The 24,367-nt window shown below is 39.5% G+C and overlaps 1 protein-coding gene across 1 annotated transcript in view; it reads left to right on the top strand.

Moving 5' to 3' along the window:
- PRKG2 (protein kinase cGMP-dependent 2) overlaps window positions 1-21,941 on the top strand; it is a 103,324-nt gene extending 81,383 nt beyond the window's left edge. Inside the window, exons 15-20 of the mRNA XM_042933982.1 lie at window positions 3,648-3,811; window positions 8,133-8,255; window positions 9,191-9,253; window positions 16,711-16,777; window positions 19,563-19,701; window positions 21,613-21,941. Of these exons, the coding sequence (XP_042789916.1) occupies window positions 3,648-3,811; window positions 8,133-8,255; window positions 9,191-9,253; window positions 16,711-16,777; window positions 19,563-19,658 (513 nt within the window). The 3' untranslated portion in view covers window positions 19,659-19,701; window positions 21,613-21,941. The remainder of the gene's footprint in view (window positions 1-3,647; window positions 3,812-8,132; window positions 8,256-9,190; window positions 9,254-16,710; window positions 16,778-19,562; window positions 19,702-21,612) is intronic.
- Window positions 21,942-24,367: the final 2,426 nt, after the last annotated feature.

The following is a 24,367-nucleotide window of genomic DNA, read 5'->3' on the forward strand; positions in this document are numbered from 1 at the left end:
AATGTTAAAGAACTTCATAGGAGAAGAGAATTAGTTCTGTAAATGCAAGAAAAGCTTCAAAGAGGTGGTGGCATATAAGATGAGCCTCAAAAGATTTTTTTTCAGTTTGTGCTCGTGCACGCAGAGCTTCTCTTGACCTTGCCCACTTACTAGTAAATGCTCTAAGTATTTCAGGTGAGTCACAACACCCCCATAAAAATGGGCTGTTGCCATGAAAGACTCATCCATTCCATACCCTAGCCTCCCTCACTCCCTGTTCCATACAGTGGAAGCCATCCACTGTTGCCTGTTTTAGTGGATGGACGTTAGTATCGCAAGGACGTGAAATCATCTTTGGTTATTGCAGACAGGATAAACAGATTCCATTTTACCCTTGTCTAGACTTGGGCAAAGTAAGTGACCTAAAAATTCCACATAAATATTTTTTTGGAATGTTATGTCCCCATGAATCATTTGGCTTAATTAGACTGGTCATTTTGTATCCACTTTTTATGTGACCAAGAGAACCAATATCTGACAAATTTACTGACCCGGAGAGAAACTTCTGGGAAAGAAGCTAATACTTACTGGACACAGGTCCAGCAAGCCACAATGCTAATTTTTCTACTTCTGAATGATGCAATCACCGCTACAGGTTTAGAAGCATCTTAAAACCTTCTAGTTCATTAAAATCTTTGGAGACTTACTGCTTTTGAATTCCCAGCATAATGTAAGCTGTTTTTAATAATAGAAATTTAATAGAGACAAGAGAAAGCCTGTGTGTAGCTTCTCTGGATATTCTTCTTGAAAGCCCAGTTTTGTTAGAATTTCTTTTTTAAACAGTGGGGGTCTGTTTTCTTGCCTTCTAGAATGATTGTTTTAAGACATTAGGACATGCATCACCCTTCTTTATCCTCCAGCAGTCTCTTAGACAAAAAACAAATCTGAAGCTCTTTCTGGGGCTTGCCAGACCAACACATAATCTGCCCTCATCCACTGTCTCTCTTCCCCTCATGCAGTGACCCGGCCACACTGGCCGTCTTGCTGATCCTTGAACTTACTATGCATGTTCTCAAATGCTGGGGCCTTTACACTCCTCTTTCTCTGTCAGAATTAGTCTTGCTTAGATTTTTATAGAGCTCTTTTTCTTATTTCACACAGATTTCTGCTGAAATCTGCTCAAATGCTACATCTTCAAAGAGCCTTTTTGTAGTCATCCTATTTAAAGTAAAATTCCTATTGATCTCCATACCTAACTCTGCCAGATGTTTCTTCACAGGATATGTCACTATCTGGCATTATTCTATGTGATCTTCTATTTTTATGCATATTCTCTTCTTTCTCTTGAATGTAATCTCTGGGAGAAATGGGGCTTTGTATCCTGGTGTTTGGTACATACTGGTATTCAGTAGATATTCATTGACTGAATGAAGGAAGAAGCTTACATTTCTGTTGCCCAGAAGAGATAGTGTTAAAAGAAGACTGAGGCTTCATGGTGGAATCCAGAGTGGTACAAGACAGAGGTGGTATGAATGTCTATAGAGAATACACAGAACTTGACGTCAGAAGATCTGGGGCCTTCTTTATTAGGCACGTGACTTTGGATGGGTCTGAGTGTGGATTTCCTCTGACCAAATGGATTAAAATAAAGTTGATGAGATCAAAGGAGAGAAGTGGTAAGTTTTCATAAATCTTAAAATCTTAATATAATTATTGCCATCTCTGTGGGCCAATATTCAAATATTACAAAAGCAAACCCAGCTATTCGAATTAAAATTCCCCTCTTTCAGGGCTGGAAAACTCTCCTAAACATCTAATGACCTTCCAGTCATTTTGAAATGGAAAACTTAAATACAATGAAACAAAAAATGAGTTGAAAGGCTATTACGAAACAACAAAATGTAATATTTCCATATGTGCATGCACACAAATGCAATTATAAGCATTGCTTTCTTGTCTCTTAAATTTCAGTCTTTATAAAATTAGCTAGGATTTTCATATCAGTTCTTTCTCTGAGGAATAAGTAGATAAGCTAATCTCAGCTGGTTACAGATTTTAATTTCATAATATACTCAGTCATCCCTTAGATATCATCTTTATGAGTCATTTTGTATAGATAAAACAGTAAAAGCCAGCTTCAAATTAGGCTGTTTAAATTCCCTTTTTCTAATAAGGAAATCCTTGCTGTTGTATGATAAGTACTAAAAAGCATTAGTAAAAAGCTAAATTTCTAAGAGATTTAGGGTAAAACAAAGACTTTAAGTATTAATAGTCAAATAAATAAACGAGGGCTGGATTTTCTAGTTCACTGACATACTCTTTTAGGTGAGGGCCTCTTTTGATATATTAGCCTTATTTTCTTTTGGCCGATATTATTGCCATATTATTGGGATAGTCCATGCATAATGAAACTATTAACATGTGCATGTTGAGGCCCAGGTATAATTTGTGTCTCTGTTTACTTCAGAGAGGTGGAGGGTGGTTTTATTAAAATAATATCTGTATGTATTAGAGATGAAAAGTACATGCTAAATAGCCCCTGTGGACAGAAACCAACTGTTTGTTTTGCAGGGCAGGATGTCAGTCATATACACTGCCTCCATTCAGTGAGAGAGCCTGAATGGAGGCTCTCCTTCTGTTGCTCCGGCCTTCTTTCCTGTCTCTATTCTGTGCACAGAGTTAGTTCGTTGAATAGAGTCTCAGAGAAGTGGAGGGCCCTATTCTGAAAGGATGGATGAGGGTAGCACTAATTCATTACCCTAGGAGAGTTCCTGATCCTTAGTCAGGGCCAGGCTCAGATATTACCTCCTAATGACATCTTCCCTAGTGGTCTTCTCCCTTATGTTCCAGAAGCCTGTGTTTCTGTCCCTCTGTACAATTGTCTACTGTGTCATGTATCACATAAAATAATATTAATCACATATGTATAAGTATTCCCAATACTCTGAGTTTCTCCTAGTCAGCTCTGTATCTGTAAGCCTAGCACAGAGCCTGGCCGATAGTGGGCACTGACTGTGTCTTTCCAGAACAAATAATTTCGTGCAGGTGCTATTCACCACTGACCTCCCTGAGAAGGACTGAAAGTGTACACAGTCTGGCCAAAGTTGAGATGAGATGATCCCAGCTTTTTCTTTGGAATGCCAAAATGTAAAGGGTGTGGACATTGTTCATAATGGTTTTTAAAGATCGATCAGAATTTTAAGACCCCCTTTCTTTTTTTCAATAATGTTCCCTTTCCCAAACTCTAAATTCTGCTAGTATTTTTCTTTTTATGATGGAGCTTGAAGTGCACCAGGGCCTATCTCTTCCCCTTTCTTTCCTCTTCCTGATGAATATACCACCACTGATTGGAAAATTATTTGTCTGCTTGCTCTGAGCTTCACATTTGTTGTAACCGTCTACTCTTGCTAGCCATTCCTGTTATCCTCTAGGGGTCTTGGGCATAGAGGGTGTGTGCATGGAACTTTCTCCAGTGTAACTAGATTCATACCTGGACCTACAAAAGAATACATGACAGTGTCAGTGTGGGGTGTGTATGTGTGTGTGTGTGTGTGTGTGTGTGTGAAGGGGAGGATGGAGGTATAGTCAGAAGATAGGAAAAGTCAGAGGGAGACTTAAAGCACATGAGTTTTATGGTCTCTGAAAATGTCTTTGACATTCTTTCCCAGGTTGACTTTGGATTTGCTAAGAAAATAGGATCTGGACAGAAAACGTGGACATTCTGTGGAACTCCAGAGTATGTAGCTCCTGAAGTCATTCTCAACAAAGGACATGACTTCAGTGTGGATTTTTGGTCCCTGGGCATTCTAGTGTATGAGCTCCTCACTGGAAAGTAAGTACATTCAAGTTCACAGAAGTGCCAAAATAGTTTGCTAATGATAAAAATATATAATTTAAGAGTTTAACATTTTATAAATGTTTTTGATTCGATGTGATGACTCTCCCCGTATGTATGTTTTACATGTAGCATGCTTGCTGGTTTGTAACGTGGAGAACACATTCAGGAAGGTACGGGAAAGGAATACAGAATTTCTATGGTCTACCTAAAATGGCAAGGCCTCTTTTCATGGATAACATACTAAGGGTGTGAAGATTTTGGTAATCCTGTTTTAAGAATAAGAAAAGGAATTTCAGTTGTGGGCTGTTATTATTTCCTCTTGTATGTATTTTTTGTAGTTGAGAAAATAGTAATCATATTTCAATTAAATCTGTTAAAGAATGAAACTGCCTTTAGCCATGCTTTTCCATCTTCCCAATAAATCATTAACGAGAAAAGCTAAGAGAAAGGAAAATTACTGGATTTAAATTTTAATCTCCTTGTCATCTGCTTTCTAGAGGTGCTAATGAACAGACACCAGACACAGCAGGAGGTTTAGCAGTGAAAATTGAATTATCGTTCCTGGAGGGATTAAAGGGCTATGTTAATGAATCCAAGATCCCAAATATTCAACACACATGCACACGTACATATACGTGCACATGCATTTATACCCACACGTGCACACACACATATATAGGCTTTATGTAACATTACTTCACGTTGTGAAACACTTTGCAAGTTTACAAAGCACTTACATGTGTGTTATCTAGTTTTGCTTTCATAAATCTATGTGGAAGTTAAAGAAAGAATTTTTATTATTTTATAATTTAAAATTTTATTATGATTATTTTATGATTTAAATTTTATGGATTAGAAAGCCAGGACAGATGGCTGCCTGCTTAATATCAGGGATTTGATCCCAGATCTTCTAACCCTAAATGTGACATACTTTCCATTACATGCCCATGCCTTATACATATGTGTTTCTATTTTTTTAATGTCTATTTGTTTTTGAGAGAGAGGAGAGCATGTGCATGGGGTCGGGGGAGGGGCAGAGAGAGAGGGGGAGAGGATAGAGGATCTGAAGTGGGCTCTGTGCTGACAGCAACCAGTCTGATGCAGGGCTGGAACTCATGAACTGAATGGTGAGATCCTGACCTGAGCCGAAGTTGGACATTTAATGGACTGAGCCACCCAGGTGCCTCCATATGTGTTTTTAATGTAATGCATGGACATACACACAGGATTCAGTTCAGTTTTCTGCCTCTTTTTCAAACTGTTTCGATCATCCCTATAAACTTTTATAAACAAATGTTGTCAGTCTTATATTCAGGGAGGATTTGCATATGGAGTGACATAGGAAATACTGGAATGAGTCTGTTGACGGGGATTCACGTCTCTACACATACTTAACGAGTTTCATATGGGGCGTCTGGGTGGCTCAGTCAGTTGAGTGCCAGACTTCGGCTCAGGTCATGACCTCATGGGTTGTGGGTTCAAGCCCCACGTCGGGCTCTGTGCTGACAGCTCAGAGCCTGGAGCCTGTTTTAGATTCTGTGTCTCCCTCTCTGTCTGCCCCTTCTCGGCTCACACTCTCTCTCAAAAATAAATAAACGTTACGTTTATTTATTTTTGAGACAGAGAGAGACAGAGCATGAATGGGGGAGGGTCAGAGAGAGAGGGAGACACAGAATCTGAAACAGGCTCCAAGCTCTGAACTGTCAGCACAGAGCCTGACACGGGACTCAAACTCACGGACCGCAAGATCATGACCTGAGCTGAAGTCAGACACTTAACCGACTGAGCCACCCAGGCGTCCCCCCCAAAAAAAATTTTTTTTTAATTTTTTTTAACGTTTATTTATTTTTGAGACAGAGAGAGACAGAGCATGAACAGGGGATGGGCAGAGAGATAGGGAGACACAGAATCCGAAGCAGGCTCCAGGCTCTGAGCGGTCAGCACAGAGCCCGATGCGGGGCTTGAACTCACGGACTGTGAGATCATGACCTGAGCCGAAGTCGGATGCTTAACTGACCAAGCTACCCAGGCGCCCCCAAAAAAAATTTTTTTAAGAAGAGTTTCATAGGGGCACCTGGGTGGCTCAGTTGGTTGAGCATCCGACTTCAGCTGAGGTCATGGTCTCACAGTTTGTGGATTTGAGCCCCGAATCAGGCTCTGTACTGACAGCTCAGAGCCTGGACCCTGCTTTGGGTTCTGTGTCTCCTTCTCTCTCTGCCCCTCCCCCGCTCACACTCTTTCTCTCCCTCTCTCTTTCATAAAATCTTGAACTTTTACACTACAGATTCCAATGTTAGATTACCTGTGGGCTATAGTCACCTCAGTGTCCACATACATTAAGCACACAGATACAGAAGATTATATTATCTGTATTCATTTTCCAATTTTCATTGCTTAAGATTTTGAAGAAAAGAAGAGAAAATTGTCCAGACTGTCATTCAGAGAGAAAGTTTCTTAAAGTCTTGGGACACAAGGAATTCTGTCTCAAGAATTTGTTCCTCATCCCTGGGAAATGTACCAACTGCATTTCTAAGAGACACACGTGGTTCTTGTAGGTAACTAGAGAATATACATCTCAGTCTTTATCAGCTGGAATAAACGGCTGCAAGGAGTGGGGAAATCAAGGGAGCGAATAAGGAAGAGGGGAACCTCAATAACGTGGATTTGCTAAAGTGGCTTTGAGCTGTCAAAAAGAAGTTGAGAAATTATTTTTGTAAAGGTTTTCAGGGTAGGGCAAGAGAAATGTTCATTTTAAATGACCCGAACCCTAGAGTCAGAAGGTAAATGAAAATGAGAAAAGAACTGAAACAAACCAAAACACAACAGACACAACATAGCTGTAAATACATAAGTATTGAAAACACAGCGATACCTTTTGTTTCATCCCTCATTTTCTTTATAAGCAAAACACAGACTTCTGTTGCACACTTTGTGCACCAACCTAACTTCAGGTTTATTACTAAGAGTGGGAACTCTCAGCAGCAAAATTTCTCAAGCATGGCCAAGATATTGGCAGGCTAGTTCATGAAAGTCGTCTTTGCTTTTTCTGTTATCCAAATTCAATGGCCAATTCTCAATGCTTTCTTACTCACCTCAGGAACACTTTCCTTGAAATATTCTCTTCACGTGGCTTCTGGGACCTCCCTTTCTCTCATTTCTTTTCTCACACTGGTGGCTCTACCTCAGTCTTCATTGCTGGACCCTTATCCTCCAGCCCTCTCAGCATCAGGCCGCTTCAGTCCTTGATCCCTTTTCTGTCTACTCACTCCTCAGTTGGTATCATCAAGCCGGAAATATCATCTGATGATGCCCCAGAATCATACCTCCAGCTCTGACCTGTTTCCTGAATGCCAGACTCCTAAATTCAGCTGCCTGCTTAGCCTATTTGGACATCTACAACATAACTCTATTTGGATATTTCATAACCTGCTCTGTACCCCTGCACGCCCACCTCTGGCCCCCACTCCAGCTTTTCTTCTCTTGGTAAACGCTAGCTCCATTCCATAGGTCGAAACACTAGCATCATTCTTGAATCCTTTTTTTCTCCCGCACACCACACTCACCCCATTAGCAATTCCTGTTGGCTTTACCATCTAAATAGATCCAGAATCCAACCACATCTCACCACCTTCACTTCTGCCATCCTTAGTTCAGACTATTGGGCCTTACTTCCCCTACCACCAGCGCTGTCACGGGTCATTTTTGACACTTTTTTTTTTTAAAGCTTACTCTGACTGCTGTAAACTCCATCATCTGACTCAGAACATATCCTGAGGCCCTTACCATCATCCACTAGCTTCACATGATACGGCCCCCATCTCTTCTACTCCCCACCTCCTTGCTTACTCATTCTGCCAGCAACCCTGCCCTCACTGTTCCCAGAACATCCCAGGTCCCGCCTAACTCACGGCCTTTGTACCTGTTACCCTGCAGTCTTTTGCCTGCAGATAACAAGTGTGGCTCATTCCTCCCTCTCTCCACTGATACCGCCGCTCAATTGTCAACTTACGAAAGAGGCTTTTCCTATCCACTGGGTCTAAGAAAATCACACCTCTCTCTGTCACTCTGTCTCCTCCTTTATTTTTCTTTTTAGTGACTATCATCACCACCTGACAAATTATCTCTTGTGTATGTGTGTAATTTGTTAAGTGATGTGAAACTAATGAAACTATTTTCCTGCATATATACATATACTTTTTATTCAATGTCAAAGGAGAAAGAATGGGGGAGGGTGGATGGGAGGAAAAGAAAAGAAACTCAGTTGTAAATGGATCTGAGACGTTGGTCCTAGTGTCATGTTTTGGCTTTTCTTCAGCCCTCCCTTTTCCGGGATTGACCAAATGATGACCTACAATTTGATTCTCAAAGGAATTGAAAAAATGGATTTTCCCAGAAAGATAACAAGAAGGCCTGAGGATTTGATTCGCAGGCTTTGCAGGTGAGAATGAAAATTAAAAGCCCTAGTTCCTGGGGAATGTGTGAAGTGTTCTCATTTCTGTTTCCATGCATTTTAAAATTAGGTATAGGTTTACTTTTTGTACTTTTCTATGTAGCTAAATCATATTTAAAGAAAGTCATTTTCTGTTTTGTACTGGGAATTTGAGTTTACTTCATGTTTCAGAATCATAGTACCTACTTCCAGTTTAAAAGAGATCCACATTTTTCAGCTCATCTGTGAGAACCGCCTTTATCTGTTAAAGGGCAAAATGAACCTTAGTTTAATAAAGGATTATCAACTTACCACCTTGTTATTTTGAGAGAAAATCAGTGGTGATGATGAAATGTTCCTAAAAGCCCTCTCAGCCTTCATTTTAAAAAACAGTACTTCCCTAGCCTTATTTTAAATTATTCTAAATTTCTGTTTACCCTTAAAAATAATTTATTGGAGAACAGAAGACTTCTGGACTTTGTGTTTTCACTTTATTTTGTCACTGTTTTCTTTTTTTTCATATTTGAACTTTTTTTTATTTTAAATCATTACCATTGAGTAAATTTAGGATGTGAAACCTAACTGTAGGCTGCTGACAAATTTCTGCATGTTTCTAAGATTCCAGCTCAGATGTAAATGATTCTCGAAAGCTTTCTCTGGTTTCTTAGCAAAGTTGGTAAGATAGCATCCTCCTGTTCTTTTAAGCATTTATTCATAGCTCATTTAAAACACTGGGGTACGTACGTCTATATACATACACACATGCCAGAAAAGGGCGTGTGGTTTTCATCTCCCTTTACTCAGCTGCCTAGTCTGTGGATATTGTTGAATAATGAATGAACAAATATATATATAAAAAATGTTAAATTTTAATTTAAAATTCACTGAGGCATAATTACTATAAATTGCCTTTTCAAAAAACAATTTTTTTTTTTTTTTTTTAGGCAAAATCCAACGGAGAGACTTGGAAATCTGAAGAATGGAATCAATGACATTAAGAGACACAGGTACATAGCTAATTCTCTGCCAGAAAAAAAAAAAAAAATTATAGAAAAAAAAAAAATGAAGCTTCTCTCAGTAGGTTACAAGGGTCCCTTTAAGGATGCTCAGTTTTTCCTTTTTCGTGGTTTTCTTTTTAATTTGTGTTTTACTAGGTGCAGTTACAATAATCAGTCTCATTTCTTTACTGTTGGAAATTCACATCAAGAATGGATGAAGTTCTAAAACAAGTGACAAAATCACGTCTTTAAGTTATAGTGACTTAGCTTTTTATACACTGCTATTCTTATTTTTTTTCATATCAACTTGGATTCTATAGACGAGTTAATTTTTAATTTTGACTTTTGATTTATGAGTAAATTACAATATAATCTGTTGTCAATATTAAAGAGAAATCAACTGTTAAATAGTGTTTTTTTTTTTTAGTTTTAGTAATAATATCTATTTATTTTAAATATAATTTTCTTCTGACTAGCTCTCCAAATTTTGAAGCCTAGTGTTGTATTTTACTTTTGGGGTAAAGTGCGTTGATTTCCACAAAACCTCAAACAGTGTTTTAGCCTTATACAATAATCTAATATGCATCTCTTTGGCTCTGTGGATTTTTAAAGGTGGTCTTTAGAACCATTGGTAACTTGCATGAGTTATCCTCTTTGATGTGGTTGCATATGAGGAGTTAAAGCCTTTCAGATTTTTTTTTTTTTTTTTTTTTTTTTTTTTAGAGAGAGAACGCAAGCAGGGGAGAGGGCAGAGGGAGACAGAGAGAAAGAGAGAGAGAGAGAGAGAGAGAGAGAGAGAGAGAGAATCTTAAGCAGACTCTGTGCTTAGCGTGGAGCCCCATTTGGGGCTCAATTCCATGACCCTGGGATCATGACCTGAACTGAAATCAAGAGTCAGACGCTCAACTGACTGAGCCACCCATGTGCCCCCAGATTTTTTTTTAAATTGATGCCTAGCTAAATCCTGCAGTCCTCAAGATGTTTTAATTTTCCTCATGGTATACAGATATAAAATATCGCCTGTTGATAGTACTATTGATAAAAGAAAAACTAAATTTGAGAATTTCATCATTGAAAACATGTGAACTCGCTAAAGTGTTTTCTGTTCAGAAATGAAAACACCTCTCAGTATTTCATTCTTATCTGGATTTTTTTTTTTTTTTTTTGTACTGAAGCAGAGGCACATAAATGCAGCATGGAAATAAAGGGAGAGAAGCTTCTGAATAGAAACACTATTCATTTTGCTTTAACAGTAGTGGTGCAGCTTCAAAAAAAAAAAAAAAATCCCCTGCTGCCAGCCCTGCTCCATCTATTCATGAACTTACTTGAAATAAAGCCATGTATTCAACATTGTAAATTCATATTGGGCCTTGCCTTAAGAGTGTGTTAGGAGGGAGGGAGGATGATACAGACTCCTCTGCGCATTTAGAGACATCAAAATGCTTTTGGTATTTTATTGTTCTTTGTGATCCTTTGGATTGCCCTCCGTGTCAAGCTCCTTATTTGTCTTAGATTCCAATTTATCTTTCTTTCTCCATGCTGTTATCACAATTTCTGTTCTCATTATAAAATGACACATAAGCCCGCTATTCATATTAGGCAAACAAGTGTCCTGTCAGTTAAAGTCATTCTTCCAATATTATTGTCCTCCTTTCTCTCATTAAAGAAGCGTCTTCAGTTTTGCTCTGGGATGGTTGGGTTAACAGGCTCTGGTTTTATCTTTTATTTCTTATTTACCTGAGGCTCATTTAAATGTGGCTGTCAAATTGTGATTGGATGCACATACAAATTGATACTAAAGGCTTTTCTCACGTCAGCGTGGTAATGAAGAATTTTGAATTTGCTTCCCTGTGGGGATTAATTTACCCACTCTTCTTAACAGGCAGGATGTTCTTTGCCGCATTAGGGTACAGTCAGAGTGCCGCACATGTGATAGAGGTCAGTAATGAGATGTACCAAATCTACACAGTGCCGCTCAGTGAGCCCCAGGAGCTCAAAGACATCATTTCATCTGATTTTTGTAGTGCTTCTTATGATACAAAGCTGAGGCAAGGGGGACCTGAAAAAGAGATCTCTCCCTGCCTTCAAGTAGGAGGGTTCTAAAACCTTCCACATGTCTCCAAGGCTTAGAGCTTCCCTACTCAGTATATTCTTGGACTTAAAAAGAATATCTTTCTGAAATTTGCCATCAGATTTTCCCACTCTTCTCTAAAGTAAAACATATGCTTTTTTCTTAGAGAACCATTCATTTTAAGTTTGTATTTAAAAACAATACAGTTTAACATGGCCTGTTGTTGGTTGTCCATTCTGAGTTAAGTCACCTGAACTAAAAATAATCAGAGTGCCTCCTTCCCCTATTTCTGAGCTAACTTATAAACTAGGCACCGATCACGTCTCCCAACACCTATCTGAAAAGAGGGATAATATATTTGTAGGGTGCAATTAAATCTTTCCTGCTATATGGGGGAATAATTTGTTTCAGGTGTCTTAATGTAACCCTTAATAGGTCTAGCCACAAAAATTACTTTCAAAGAATAGCTTCTACGAGGCTTCTAAAAATGAAGAAGCAATTTATGTGCCATTGCTGCTAATATTTTTTTGGTGAATATTTTTCCCACATGAATGCATGCTGGCACTGGCATTACTTAAAATGTGGTTGGTGTCAAAAGGCCAAGTGTTAAGTGAATGGCCACTCATGTTAAGTAAATATTGCCATAAGTCAAATTGTAACAAGTACTCAGCGAAAAATGTATAGGCTCTTTGATTCGGTAGAGTAACAGCAGTGATTTTTATTAATATTTATGGAGTAGCTTCTGGGTAGAGAGCACTGTAAAATATGTTAAAAGAAAGTGTGGCAATATCTGGTGGCAAAAGAAAAGAATCCACATAACTGTGCACCTAGAAATCCCTAAAAACGGAGCCTCAGTCTATGCAAAGAAGCTGATGGGTGGATCAAGGAGAGGACTTCTGTGGTTTTGTAGCAAGAACAGAGGAAGCCATACAGTTGGGGCTGCTGTCTGACTTTCACTCTTTGATTAGTGTCTCAACAGCTTTCACTAAAATGGCCCTTTCGGTTAAGAATGGCATCTGAAATGGAATGTACCAGAGCCTTCCCTCTATTTATAGTACTTTTTGTCTTGCTAAGCTTAGACTTGGAATGGGGAAGCCAGAGACTGAATGAAGACCAACTCCAGGGGTGGGAAGAGATTAGAAAAGATGGAAGAGCATAGGGAGCCTGGGTGGCTTAGTCAGTTAAACATCCCACTCTTGATTTTGGCTCAGGTCATGATCTCACCATTTGTGAGTTCTAGCCCCGTGTCAGGCTCTGTGCTGTCAGTGAAGCCTGCTTGGGATTCTCTGTCTCCCTCCGTCTCTGCCCCTCCCCAGTTCACATTCTCTCTCACTCAAAAATAAATAAATGAACATTAAAAAAAAAAAAAAAAGATGGAACAACATAACTTCTGGCATGGCTCACAGACAGGAGTGGGACAGCCTCCCAAAATCACCCAACCTTCAGCCTCACATCTCTACCAAGGCCCTGCCGCATCACGGCCCCCTGTGGTCATGCTCCACACAGCAGCCAGAATTATCCTTTGGAAGTGTGCTTAGATTCCGTCATTTCCTTAGAACTTTCTTTTTTTTCTTCTTCCTTTTTTAAATCTTTTTTTAAGTTTATTTATTCTGAGAGAGAGAGAGAGAGAGAGAGAGAGAGAGAGAGACGAGCGGGGGAGTGACATAGAGTAAAGGAGCAAGAGAATCCCAAGCAGGCTTCTCACTGACAGTGTGATGTCACTGAGAGTGACTTTTTTCCTCTTCCTACTTCGATTTGACACATTTTGTTAAGTTTGCTTTTTTAATTTATTCTGAGAGAGAAAGCAAGTGGGGATCGGGAGCAGAGAGAGAGGTAGTGAGAGAATCCCAGGCAGGCTCTGTACTGTCGGTGCATGGGGCCTGATGCAGGGCCGAAACTCACAAACCGTGAGATCATGACCTGAGCCAAGATCAAGAGTCGGACGCTTCACTGACTGAGCCATCCAGGTGCCCCTTGCTTAGAACTTTCTAATGGCTTCCCATTAAGAATAAAATCCTGATTCCATACTATGTTCTACAAGACTTACGTGGCCTGGCCTCTGGCCAGTTCTCAGATACCTTATTTTTTGTTCTAGTTTCCTCTCCATTCACCACCCCTCAGCTCATTTCCATCACTTCCTTTCATTTAGGGCCTTGCCACGAGTTTTCCCATGGATCTCCCCTCTCTTCATTCCAGCCGGTCCTAACATCCTCAGTTACCCGCCACCACGTTATTCCCTTTTATCTTCTTAGTCCTTACTAGTATCTGAAATTAAGTATTAGTATTGTTTATTTGTTTTGTTTATTCCCTTGTAAACTCCTACCAAAATATAAATATCCTAAAAGCAGGACCTTTGTTTGTTTGTTTGTTTGTTTGTTTGTTTGTTTTTGATGCCTGGGACCAAACTGATTTTCCATAAATTGTGCTGGCGAGCTTTTCAATAGAAAAGATCAGTGGGTATAGAAGAGTATTATTACATGTTCCTTATAAGATTCCGAGAGACAGAATACATTATTTACATCCAAGAGAAGCAAGGCCTCCTTACTTCTACTGTTGCATTTCCAACCCACCAAGTTTGATATGTGTCCTAAAGACCAGATCATTACATTTATTTATTTATTTATTTATTTATTTATTTATTTTCTTCTTCTTCTTTTTTTAATGTTTTTATTTACTTTTGAGAGAGAGAGAGAGAGATTGGGAGAGAGCAAAAGCAGGGGAGGGGAAGAGTGAGAGGGAGGCAGAGGATCTGGAGAGGGAGGCTGACAGCACAGAGCTTAATGCAGGGCTCAAACTCATGAACCATGAGATCATGACCTGAGCCAAAGTTGTACACTTAACTGACTGAGCCACCCAGGCACCCCCAGATAATTTTATTTTTAGATTAATGATGTGGAAGCAATAAATAAAAAGAAACTTCATCTGGCTATCAGCTTAACCTCATTACAGATTATTGTAAAATACCTTTTTATCTTGGAGCTTTTTGTATACAAATCACCAAGAGCACCACCAAGGTGGAATGATATTCTAAGACATGATAGGAAGAGGTTATGCATAAGTGTCTTCTCTTGAAGAGTCATTCAGTCATTCAGCAAACATTTATTGAGCCTGGTTTGATGACTAGTCTTGCTCCTAGTGTCAGGGACACAGAAGGAAAGCAAACAGATGAAAATTCTTGTCCTCATGGAGCTAGCATCCTAGCGGGGAAGATAGGATGAACAGGATAGCTAAGTAAAGTAGATGGCAGATACATCAAATAGCAGAGAACTAAAGCAGGAAGGAGGATAGGAAGTGGGGTGGGGGGGCATGGAGGTGAGATGTTACATTGGATGGTCAAAGAAGACCTCACTAAGAAAATGATCTTTGAGAAAAGACCTGACAGTGTTGAGGGAACAAACCACATGCAGATCTGGGGAAAGAACCATCTAGCTTTGAGTGCAAAGGTCTGCAAGTGGGAGCATCTCTGCCTTGTTGGAAGAACAAGGAAGAAGAGAGGAAGGAAAGTAGGACGGTGGTGAGGTGGGGTATGAGGTGGTGGTGGAAAGGGTGGTGTGCAAGTCCTTAGGGGTTACAGTGAAGTCTTGGCCTTTCACACTGAGCAAAATGGGAAGCATTGGAGAGGGGGGGTTGAACAAAGGTCTGACGTGATGTGACTTATGTTTTAAATGATCACACTTGCTGCGCAGTGATTTCCTGTGGACAAAAGCAGGAAGACCTCTTGGGAAGTTATTGCAATAATACAGGTGAGGAATAGTAATGGCTTGGCCCATGCTGGTAGAGTGAAGGTGATGAGAATTTTTCACATTCTGAATTCAGATATATTTTGAAGGTAACACTGACAAGATTTGCATTTGGACTGAGGTAGAGATGAGAGAAAGGATAAGTCCAAGGTCTTTGGTTGGAGCAACTGGAAGAGTTGAGGCCAGCTCGTTGGGGGAACATTTGGACCTCCAGTGTGGGCCTGCTACATGCTAGATGCAGGTTAGACACCTACTTAGGAGATGAGGAATAGCAGCTGTAGCTATTAGCCTGGGAAGCAATGGAGAGCTCTTGATTGGAAATAGAAATGGTTAACCAGTGTATAAATGCTGTCCAAAGCTATAAGACTGAATGAGTTTACCCAGGAAACGAGGGTAGTTGAAAAAAGAAGGTTCAAGGACTGAGCCCTGGAGCACACCGATTTCCTTTGGAAAGAGCAGTGGGAAAGGAGGGACAGCACCCAAAAAGGTAGGAGAATAACATGTCTTGGAAGCCAAGTGAAAACAGTATTTCAGGAAGCCTGAGTGATGAACCATGGCGAATGCTCATAGGTTAAGTAAGACAAAAACTGAGAATTGAAGAGTTCACAGGAGTGAAGGGGGTGAATGCTGATTGCATTCAGGAGAAATACAGGTGCAGTCAGGAGAAAATTGGTAAGTAGAGGGATTAGATCATTCTTCCAAGGAGTTTTCCTGTGGTCGGGGGAGAAAAATAAAGTGAAAGTTGGATGGGCACTCAGGTCAAGGGAGGGCATTTTGGGGGTGACTGGGTGGCTCAGTTCGTTAAGCGTCTGACTCTTGATATTGGCTCAGGTCATTATTTCAGGATTCGTGAGTTTGAGCCCCACGTTGGGCTCTATGCTGACAGTGTGGAGCCTGCTTGGGACTCTCTCTCTCTCTCTCTCTCTCTCTCGCTCTCGCTCTCGCTCTCTCTGTCTCTCTCTCTGCCCCTCCTGTGCTGTCTCTGTCTCTGTCTCTCTCTCTGTCTCAAAATAAATAAATAAAATTTAAAAACAAAGGGAAGGTGTTTTTGTTGTTGGGAGAAATAAAATGCCCCCATACTGATGGGAACGATCTAGCAGGTAGACATTAAAGATTCAAGAGAGAGGACAATGGCAGATACATGCTTCTGAATAGAGACGTCTCCAGGATCAAGTACCCGGTGGAGGAGCTGAGCTGAGCTTACCGAGTTAACCCTGGTGCACCAAGGATGCAAGCACGCGGATGTGGACAGGCAGGCAGTTATGCTGGTAGGGGATTGTGGCAACTCAGTTTTTTTCAGTGAAACAGGAAGCCAGGTCACCATTTGGGAGTGAGGATGGAGGTGGGGAAGGTTTCTGGAAGTTTGAGGAGGGAGGGCCAAGTATGAATTATGAGTCTAGGGGAGTGTGACAATGGGTGGGACAACAGGGAAATCTAGACCAGTTGCTGGGCAGCATTAACTGCCCCCTTGAGGTTAGTGGGCATGGATTTAATGTGACAGCAGACTACCAGACAGACATGCATTTTTCCACCGGCCACTTGCAGCTGCACTGTCGTGGGTGGGGCGAGGGCAACAGAATGGACTGACAGACACCTTGATATGTTAAGAGTTGATCTGGCGAGTAATATTCCTCTGTACTGTTTTTACTTCTCAGGTGGTTAAATGGTTTTAATTGGGAGGGCCTGAAAGCGCGGAACCTTCCATCACCTTTACAAAGAGAGGTATGGTATCTACTCTACTCCATTTGTCGTAGTTTCTGTTTTTATAAGCAGAATAGGGGTGTCTTCGTGTGTGCCACAGTTTAGATTTTTTAATCGGTTTTTAAAAGTCAGTGAAAATGTCACAGCAGTTGTGATTATAGGGACTAAGTAGTAGCATTTCTTATTTGATGGCAATTAGCTCAATTCTCAGGAACCAGTTACATATAAATCTAAGTCCCCATGTCGTTGGTGTTGGTCAGACTGACAAAGGGCTCTAGAAGTATATAATATGAATCATACGTATTATTTAAAATTTTTTAGTTAGCCATAGGAAAAAGAAATGGGTGAAATTAATTTTAATCACTACAGCGTATTAAAAACTTGCCGTTTTGATGTGTCATCAATATAAAATTTTAATGAGATGTCACGTTCATTTTTCCATACTGTTTTTGAAATCCCAAGTGGATTTCACAGTTACAGCAATCTCACTTTGAACTAGCCACCTTCCACGTGCTCAGTCACCACCTGTGGCTGGTTGGACAGCCCAGCTCTAGAGAAAGCAGATCATCTGCTAACTTGCAAGGGGAAGAATGACTCAGGAATGATCTAGCTCAACACCCTACAGGCTCTATGCGGTGTTCTCGTTACTGGAATTTTAAAGATCTGTGACTCCCTCGTACATTTTTAGATTGACATCTCAGTGTTTTCATCACATGCTTAAATTATTGTGAAGGATGTGATTTCTAGTTTGTTGTAAATATTGACATTTTGAAGTAAAACATTCCTCCTTTAAATATATGCAATGTGATCTAAATACCAGTGAGATTTGATGCCCATCAGCCACTTAAAAAATACAGACAGCGGGGCGCCTGGGTGGCTCAGTGGGTTAAACATCTGACTCTTGATTTTGGCTCAGGTCATGATCTCATGGTTCCTGAGATGGAGCCCCGCCTTGGGCTCTGCGCTGACAGCTCAGAACCGGCTTGGGATTCTCTATTTCTGCCCCTCTCCCCCCTACCCCACCTTATGCTCTTTCTCTCTCTGTCTGTCTCTGTCTCTGTCTCTCGAAGTAAAAAAATATACTTAAAAAATAAAAAATACTGACAGCAATATTACATAATTCTTTTTTCTCCCTGAATTTATATTTTTATATTCCCATCTTATTTTCCCTAAAAAAAATTATTTATGTAAAAGTATTCCTATGCTTGCCAGTATTTGAGTATTCTTTAAATGCCTTTGAACTATAGTTTTCTAAATTTTAAAATCCCTGTGAAAAAACAGAAATTTCTGTGACAACATAAATATTTCTTGTGGATTCAGTTATAATTACATTTTTATAGCATTGAGTATCAATCAACAGAAATATGTTATAAAATTTTAAAGTAAGTATTTAACAAATATTTCCTGAAAAGAGAGAAATGTCACTTATTACAAAAATGGGATCAGGGGGTGCCTGCATGGCTCAGTAGGTTGAGCGTCCAACTCTTGATTTTGCCCGAGTCATGGGATCGGGCTCACTGGGCTCAAGATTCTCTCTCTCTCTCTCTGCCCCTCTCTCCCACTCATGCTGTGTCTCTCTCTCTGAAATTAAATAATAATAATAAAAATAACAATAATAATAAAAGAATGGGAATGGGTTCAGGGTCCACATCAATTCTATTTCTTTTTAAAATTATATTGGGTGGCTCAGTTGGTTAAACGTCTGACTTTGGCTCAGGTCATGATCTCACTGCTCATGAGTTCAAGCCCCGCATGGGGTTCTGTGCTGACAGCTCAGAGCCTGGAGCCTGTTTTGGATTCTGTGTCTCCCTGTCTGTCTGCCCGTCCCCTGCTTGTGCTCTCTCTATCTCTCTATTTATCTCTTTCTCAAAAATAAATAAATACAAAAAATATTTAAAATTATATGGATATAAATGCTAAGAGCTGTGTTCACATAGATAAGTAGGAATGGAAGGTTTTATATTAGCAGTGTTGCTTTGAATACCTTATGAGTGATCTCCAACCTCCTCTAAAAACACATTGTGACCTTCCATAAGTAGTATTTGTACTGATTTATCAGCTGAGAGTCCAGTTGTGTACTTTTAAATTTTGTTTGCAAGCAAATAATTGAAAACCATCTGATTTGCAAAATAGTTTAATTCCAGAATCATTTCACTCTTTGAACAGGGTCAGTCATATTTTAAATTGGCCCTTTGGCATTCTGGAAACTTTATATGGGTCAATTAACCGTATAAAAATCCACTTTTATAAAGTGGAAAAAGTATTTAAAAGTGGCAAATTTTGATTTTTTAAAAATATTTGCTGTTAAAATGTTTTTCAATCTGAAAAAAAAAGTTATAATTTCTACCACTTTTTCCTTTGGATGTACCTCCTCAGGCCAGGAAGCTTCTATTGAATGTAGTGCAGTGACCAGATCCATTGAGGCTCAAAAATGATAATTGGTAGGGGTGCCTGGGTGGCTCAGTTGGGTGAGCGTCCAACTTCGGCTCAGGTCACGATCTCGCGGTTCATGGGTTTGAGCCCCGCATCGGGCTCTGTGCTGACAGCTCAGAGCCTGGAGCCTGCTTTGGATTCTGTGTCTCCTTCTCTCTCTGCGCCTCCCCCACTTGTGCTCTGTCTCTCTCTATCAAAAATAAATAAATGTAAAAAAAATATTTTAATGATAAATGGTCATCTTTTCCTTACATGTAACTTACCAGTGGTTGCAGTATAAAATCGTTGTTCAAATATAAGAAGCATTACCTGTATATAATAGCTTGCTCAGTCAACGTTCTCCTCACCTTTGGTTTAATTCTTCCTCTATTAGCTCAGTGGACCCACAGACCACAGCTACTTTGACAAGTATCCCCCTGAAAAGGGTGTGCCTCCAGATGAACTGTCAGGCTGGGATAAAGACTTCTGACAGAAGAAAAGATGATTACTGCCGATACATACAGAAGAAGAGTGTAAGGACCAATAACCCAGTAGTGATCATTTCTCTCTTTGGAGTATTATCATATCTTTTGGAAGACCATTAGGGAAGAGGAATCCCTGGCCATGAGCTGGGTGGACGATGTGGCTATGAAGGTGGTTCTGAATTATAATGTCTCATTTAGATGCTGTGAATTATTCATGTATTCTATTCTTCGCTTTTCTCAAATGCTGAAGGCTATCCTATTCCCCTCTCCACAGTCTGAACCAGTTGTGCTGATGGGGCACCATTTTCTCTGCAATCTGTTGCTCCATCCCAATCATACTTGTCTCCTTTGAATCCTAATAAGGTTTAAAAAGTGTCTTGCCTTTGAGCAACTAAGTCACGCAAATGGAAGGAAGAACAGGGGTGAGCTTTAGAAGGCTTCCCCTGTGACAGCAATTCCATGTAAGCATTACGGCATCTCAAAGTTGTGGTTTGCAGAAATCTTTGTAGTCCATACAAGCTCTTGATTTTCACCTGCATTCCACCTAAAAACATGTTAACATGTTTCTGGTGCTGGTCTGGGAAAGGCAAGTTTAAGTATTAGTGGTACCACTTCCTAACATAAATGAGTTAATTCATCCAGCCAGTAATTATATTCCATTGGGGAACTTGGAAAAAATAAAGCAAAAAATATTTTTCATTCTCCTGTGACCAGCTGTGATACCTCAGAGGCTTTTCAAAAGCCTTGTTAGAAGTAGTTATAATGTGTGATCAGGTGATGGGCCTTTGGAAAGGTTTTATCTTATATGCTAAATATTTTCCCAATCAAAGTAGAAAACGCACAGGCACAAAATCGTGAAGGCTTTTTCTTCTCATTAAATATGGAGGAGAATAATTTCTAATGGGTCAGGTTGCTGACTCTGAAACCCTGAGATATTTTGGCCAGTTCTATGAATGTTGCTGTTAATCAATCAAGAGTATAGAATAACCACAGTTAATTTTTAATGAAAGTCCCATTGACTAATGTTGATGCACTGTAATCACTGTTGCATCAATAACTTTTTAAGGAGATTTGAGTCATGGATGTGTTTATAATTTTAGATTTTTGAGGTAGACAAGCACCTCGGGAAGTCATAGGACTTAAGTAAAAGGGACATCCAGGATGTGCCCTTCTGTCTTCTCACAACCTTCCAGATGATGAATAGACTAGTTTCAATGGCATTGGATGCCAGTGCCTAAGAAGTTTACTAGAGAATGTTTTTATGTATCGACCAAAATCCTACCAAATGGATGGGAAGCAGACTTTCTCTGTATCTTTTTGATCTGGCAGAGTAAAAATAACATCTAAGTTCCTGCATTATTCAAGCTTCTGGTTATATTTTCACATGCTAATGTTCTATGGGAAAAGCAACCTCTACCCACTCTCCACCCATATTTTCAGCATTCAGAAAGAGTCAGCTATATGCTTCCTGAAAAGTCAAACCAGTTAAGTGAGGCCCAACCCAAGAAGGTGCATCCTTAACAAACTGAATTTCCACATTTAGAGAATCCTTTTGCTGAACCAAAGAATTTTTGTTTCCTGGAGTAGTATTTTTAAAGATTATGTATTGTACATAGACAAAGCATTTTTAATAGGATCAACATAACCTGCTTAATGAATTTCTAAGATTTTTAAGAGATTTTTATTTGCATTTGGTTTGTAAGCATTGTATGTTTTTCATGTATATATTTTTAAATTGCCCACCTATAAATGTAGAAAATGTATGCATTGGATGGATATTAGAATTATATAGTTATAATAATAATTAATATTCTCAAAGGAGATCAATAGTTGTAATTCAAAAAAGACTTACATACATACAATAAAAACCAACTGAGAGTACTACAGTTTTATTTTGCCTGTGATTGGCCATATCAGTATACAATCTCCACATTTGATTTTATTTTGTTTCCTTTACAGTACTTTATAAAGACGAAGAAATGAACCATCATATTATCCCAATAATTCCACTGTTTCCTAGCTGGGTGACCTTGGGAAACTGAGTTCACTACTTTGAGTAGAGCACTAGCTTTCTCACCTGTAGAAGAAGGCATGGTAAAGTGGTACCTACTTTAGAGGCCTGTTTCAGGCCTTAACAAAGACACCCAAAGAGTCCTTTGCTGATATCTGTGAAATAATCAATGCTGCATAGGTGGGAGCTACTGTTACCGTCTCTGTTAGAATCAAAGGGGACTTAATAACCATTTAGTCTTGACCCTATGTATCATTGATAATCTGTATGTACAATTGTTCCAATTAAAATCAGTATTTATCTTCTTCTTTTAAATCATGAAGTAAAGATGAAGAATTAATCCTCACCAAAATGAAGTGCTTTATTAACAGCTCACCTACATTTCTAAACTCTAATTTTTTATGAATTAAGGACATATATGTGTATATATATTCTTAGAAAATACAGCCCATCGTATTCCTGATCATTAAATCATTCTTGTTCTCTCTTTTCCAAATGCAAGGTTAAGTTTTCATTCTTGAGGCTCTTCTCTTTGGGGCCAAATTTTCACAAGTGTAGTTTCTGAATATTTTCTCTAAATGTGAAAATGTCTGGAGGGAGAAGAATATAATGATGAAAAGTAAGAGTTTTGAAGTTAAAAAGATCTGGGTTTGAATTCTAGCTCTGCCCAGATTTGTGTGAACAGTAAACCATATCTTTATTCATCTGTAACTCAGAGATATACATGTAAAGCTTTGGAGTATTGGGCCAGAATATTAATACTTGTAGGTCACTGATAATAACCATTTGGAAATAAATATATACATATATTTCTTTTGGCATAATAATAAATCCTTGTTCTTTATTGCTAGGCATTGTGCTAGGGGTATTTACATCTTTTATCTAATTCACACAAGATTCTAAAGTAATCATAAACGTACTGACTGTTGATTGCCCTCAAAGCTAGACATTGGCTTCCATGTGCATTTCATTCACAATTTCACTGTTGTGGTTTTTCCTAGCTTAGTCCCAGTTATTATGACTATATAACAACCACAATTTAGTTGCTTAGAATAACGGTCTTATTATTATCCTAGATTCTGTGGGTCAGGAATTCAAACACACAGAGAAGATGGCTTGTCTCTGCACCACAATATCTGGGACATCGGGGGGAAAGACTCATAGACTGGGGTAACTTCAATAGCCGGAACCTAGAATCACCTAAAGCCTTGTTACTCACTCTCTGGAGCCTAGGCTGAGGACACTCAAGACTAGGATTTCTGACCAGAGTGCCTGCACATGTCCTCTCCACAGCTTGGATTCCTCACATTGTGGTGTGCTTAAACTAGTCAGACTCCTTTCATGGAATCTTAGGGTTTCAAGAGCAAGCATTCCAGGAAACAAGGGAGAAGCTATATATTTTTTTATGAACCATCCCTGGAGTCACATATTCTGTTGGTGGAAACACTCAAAGCCCACTCAGATTTGATGAGAGGGAACATAGACTTCACTTCTTAATGAAGAGAGTTTTAAAGAATTTGCAAGCAATTTTAAAATCTGACACAATCCACTTTCTGGTCCCAGGTGAGTTATACTATTATATACACAAAATAAACACATTCCCTCCCAAGAGCCTCCCTAAAAATATAATTTCATTACAGCATCAGGCACAGGCTTAAGATCTAGGATCTTGTCATCTAAATCCATTCCGGTATGGATAAGGCTCCTCAGGTGTAATTCCTTGGATATATTCTTTTAGGTCAAAAAGTATGTGAACTAAGTAAACAAACCATCTATCAGCACACTTCCAACATTGAATACTAAGACCATCAAAGGATAAGCCAACAGATACTTGCATTCAGAGAGAAGACGGGAGGCACAAAGCAGTTACGGGTCCATCGAATTCTGAAATCTGGTCTGACACGTGGTACCTTTTCTCTGCTTAGGGCTCAGCCAATACTCCTGGTGAGTTGTTCTCCATGGCTCTTGGCCTCGTCTTGTAGAATCCTGGTTCTGCCTTTTGAGTCATCCTTCCTTTTGCCTAAAATATGGCTGGTATTTACAACTGAGCAGACTTCTTAGCTTGCCTGCAACTATTTGGTGGTAGACTTGACTTTTTTTTCAATTTGTCTGTCTCTGTCTCTTTATTCCAAGCTGATATGTTTCCTTTAAAAACTTTGTGCATTTCCTCTGTATAGACTTTGATTCACTCCATTAGACAAATACTATATTCACAAATCTTTCCTGTGAAGATGCTACAGGGAAAATAATTCTTAAAAGTTCTCTTTTAAAAGAGGGGGTGTGCACAGCATATACTTAACATGCTCAGAAGGCCTTTGATCCATTTGAAAGGGCCAGGTAGATAGCTTCAAAGATGGCTTTTAGTGATCACCACTATGGCATTCATATCCTTTTATAGTCCTCTCCTCTTGAGTGTTAACTGAGCCTACTGAATTCTTTCTAACAAAAAGAATAAAATAAAAAATCACTTCGAAAATCTGATTACAGAGTGACTCTACTTCTATCCTGTTCACTGCCTCTTGCTCTCCCATTTGCTTGCTCTGATGGAAACCAGCTGCCATGACCTGAGCTTCTTTATGGAAAGGTCCATGTGGCCAACAGCCAGTGAGAAAATGAGGCCCTCAGTCCCACAACCCATGATGAACTGAATCCTGCCAAAGACCACAGGAGTGAAATTGGAAGCAGATTCTCCTCCAGATGAGA

The sequence above is a fragment of the Panthera leo genome, chromosome B1 (assembly GCF_018350215.1).
Source record: "Panthera leo isolate Ple1 chromosome B1, P.leo_Ple1_pat1.1, whole genome shotgun sequence".
In the NCBI taxonomy this organism is placed as follows: domain Eukaryota; kingdom Metazoa; phylum Chordata; class Mammalia; order Carnivora; family Felidae; genus Panthera; species Panthera leo.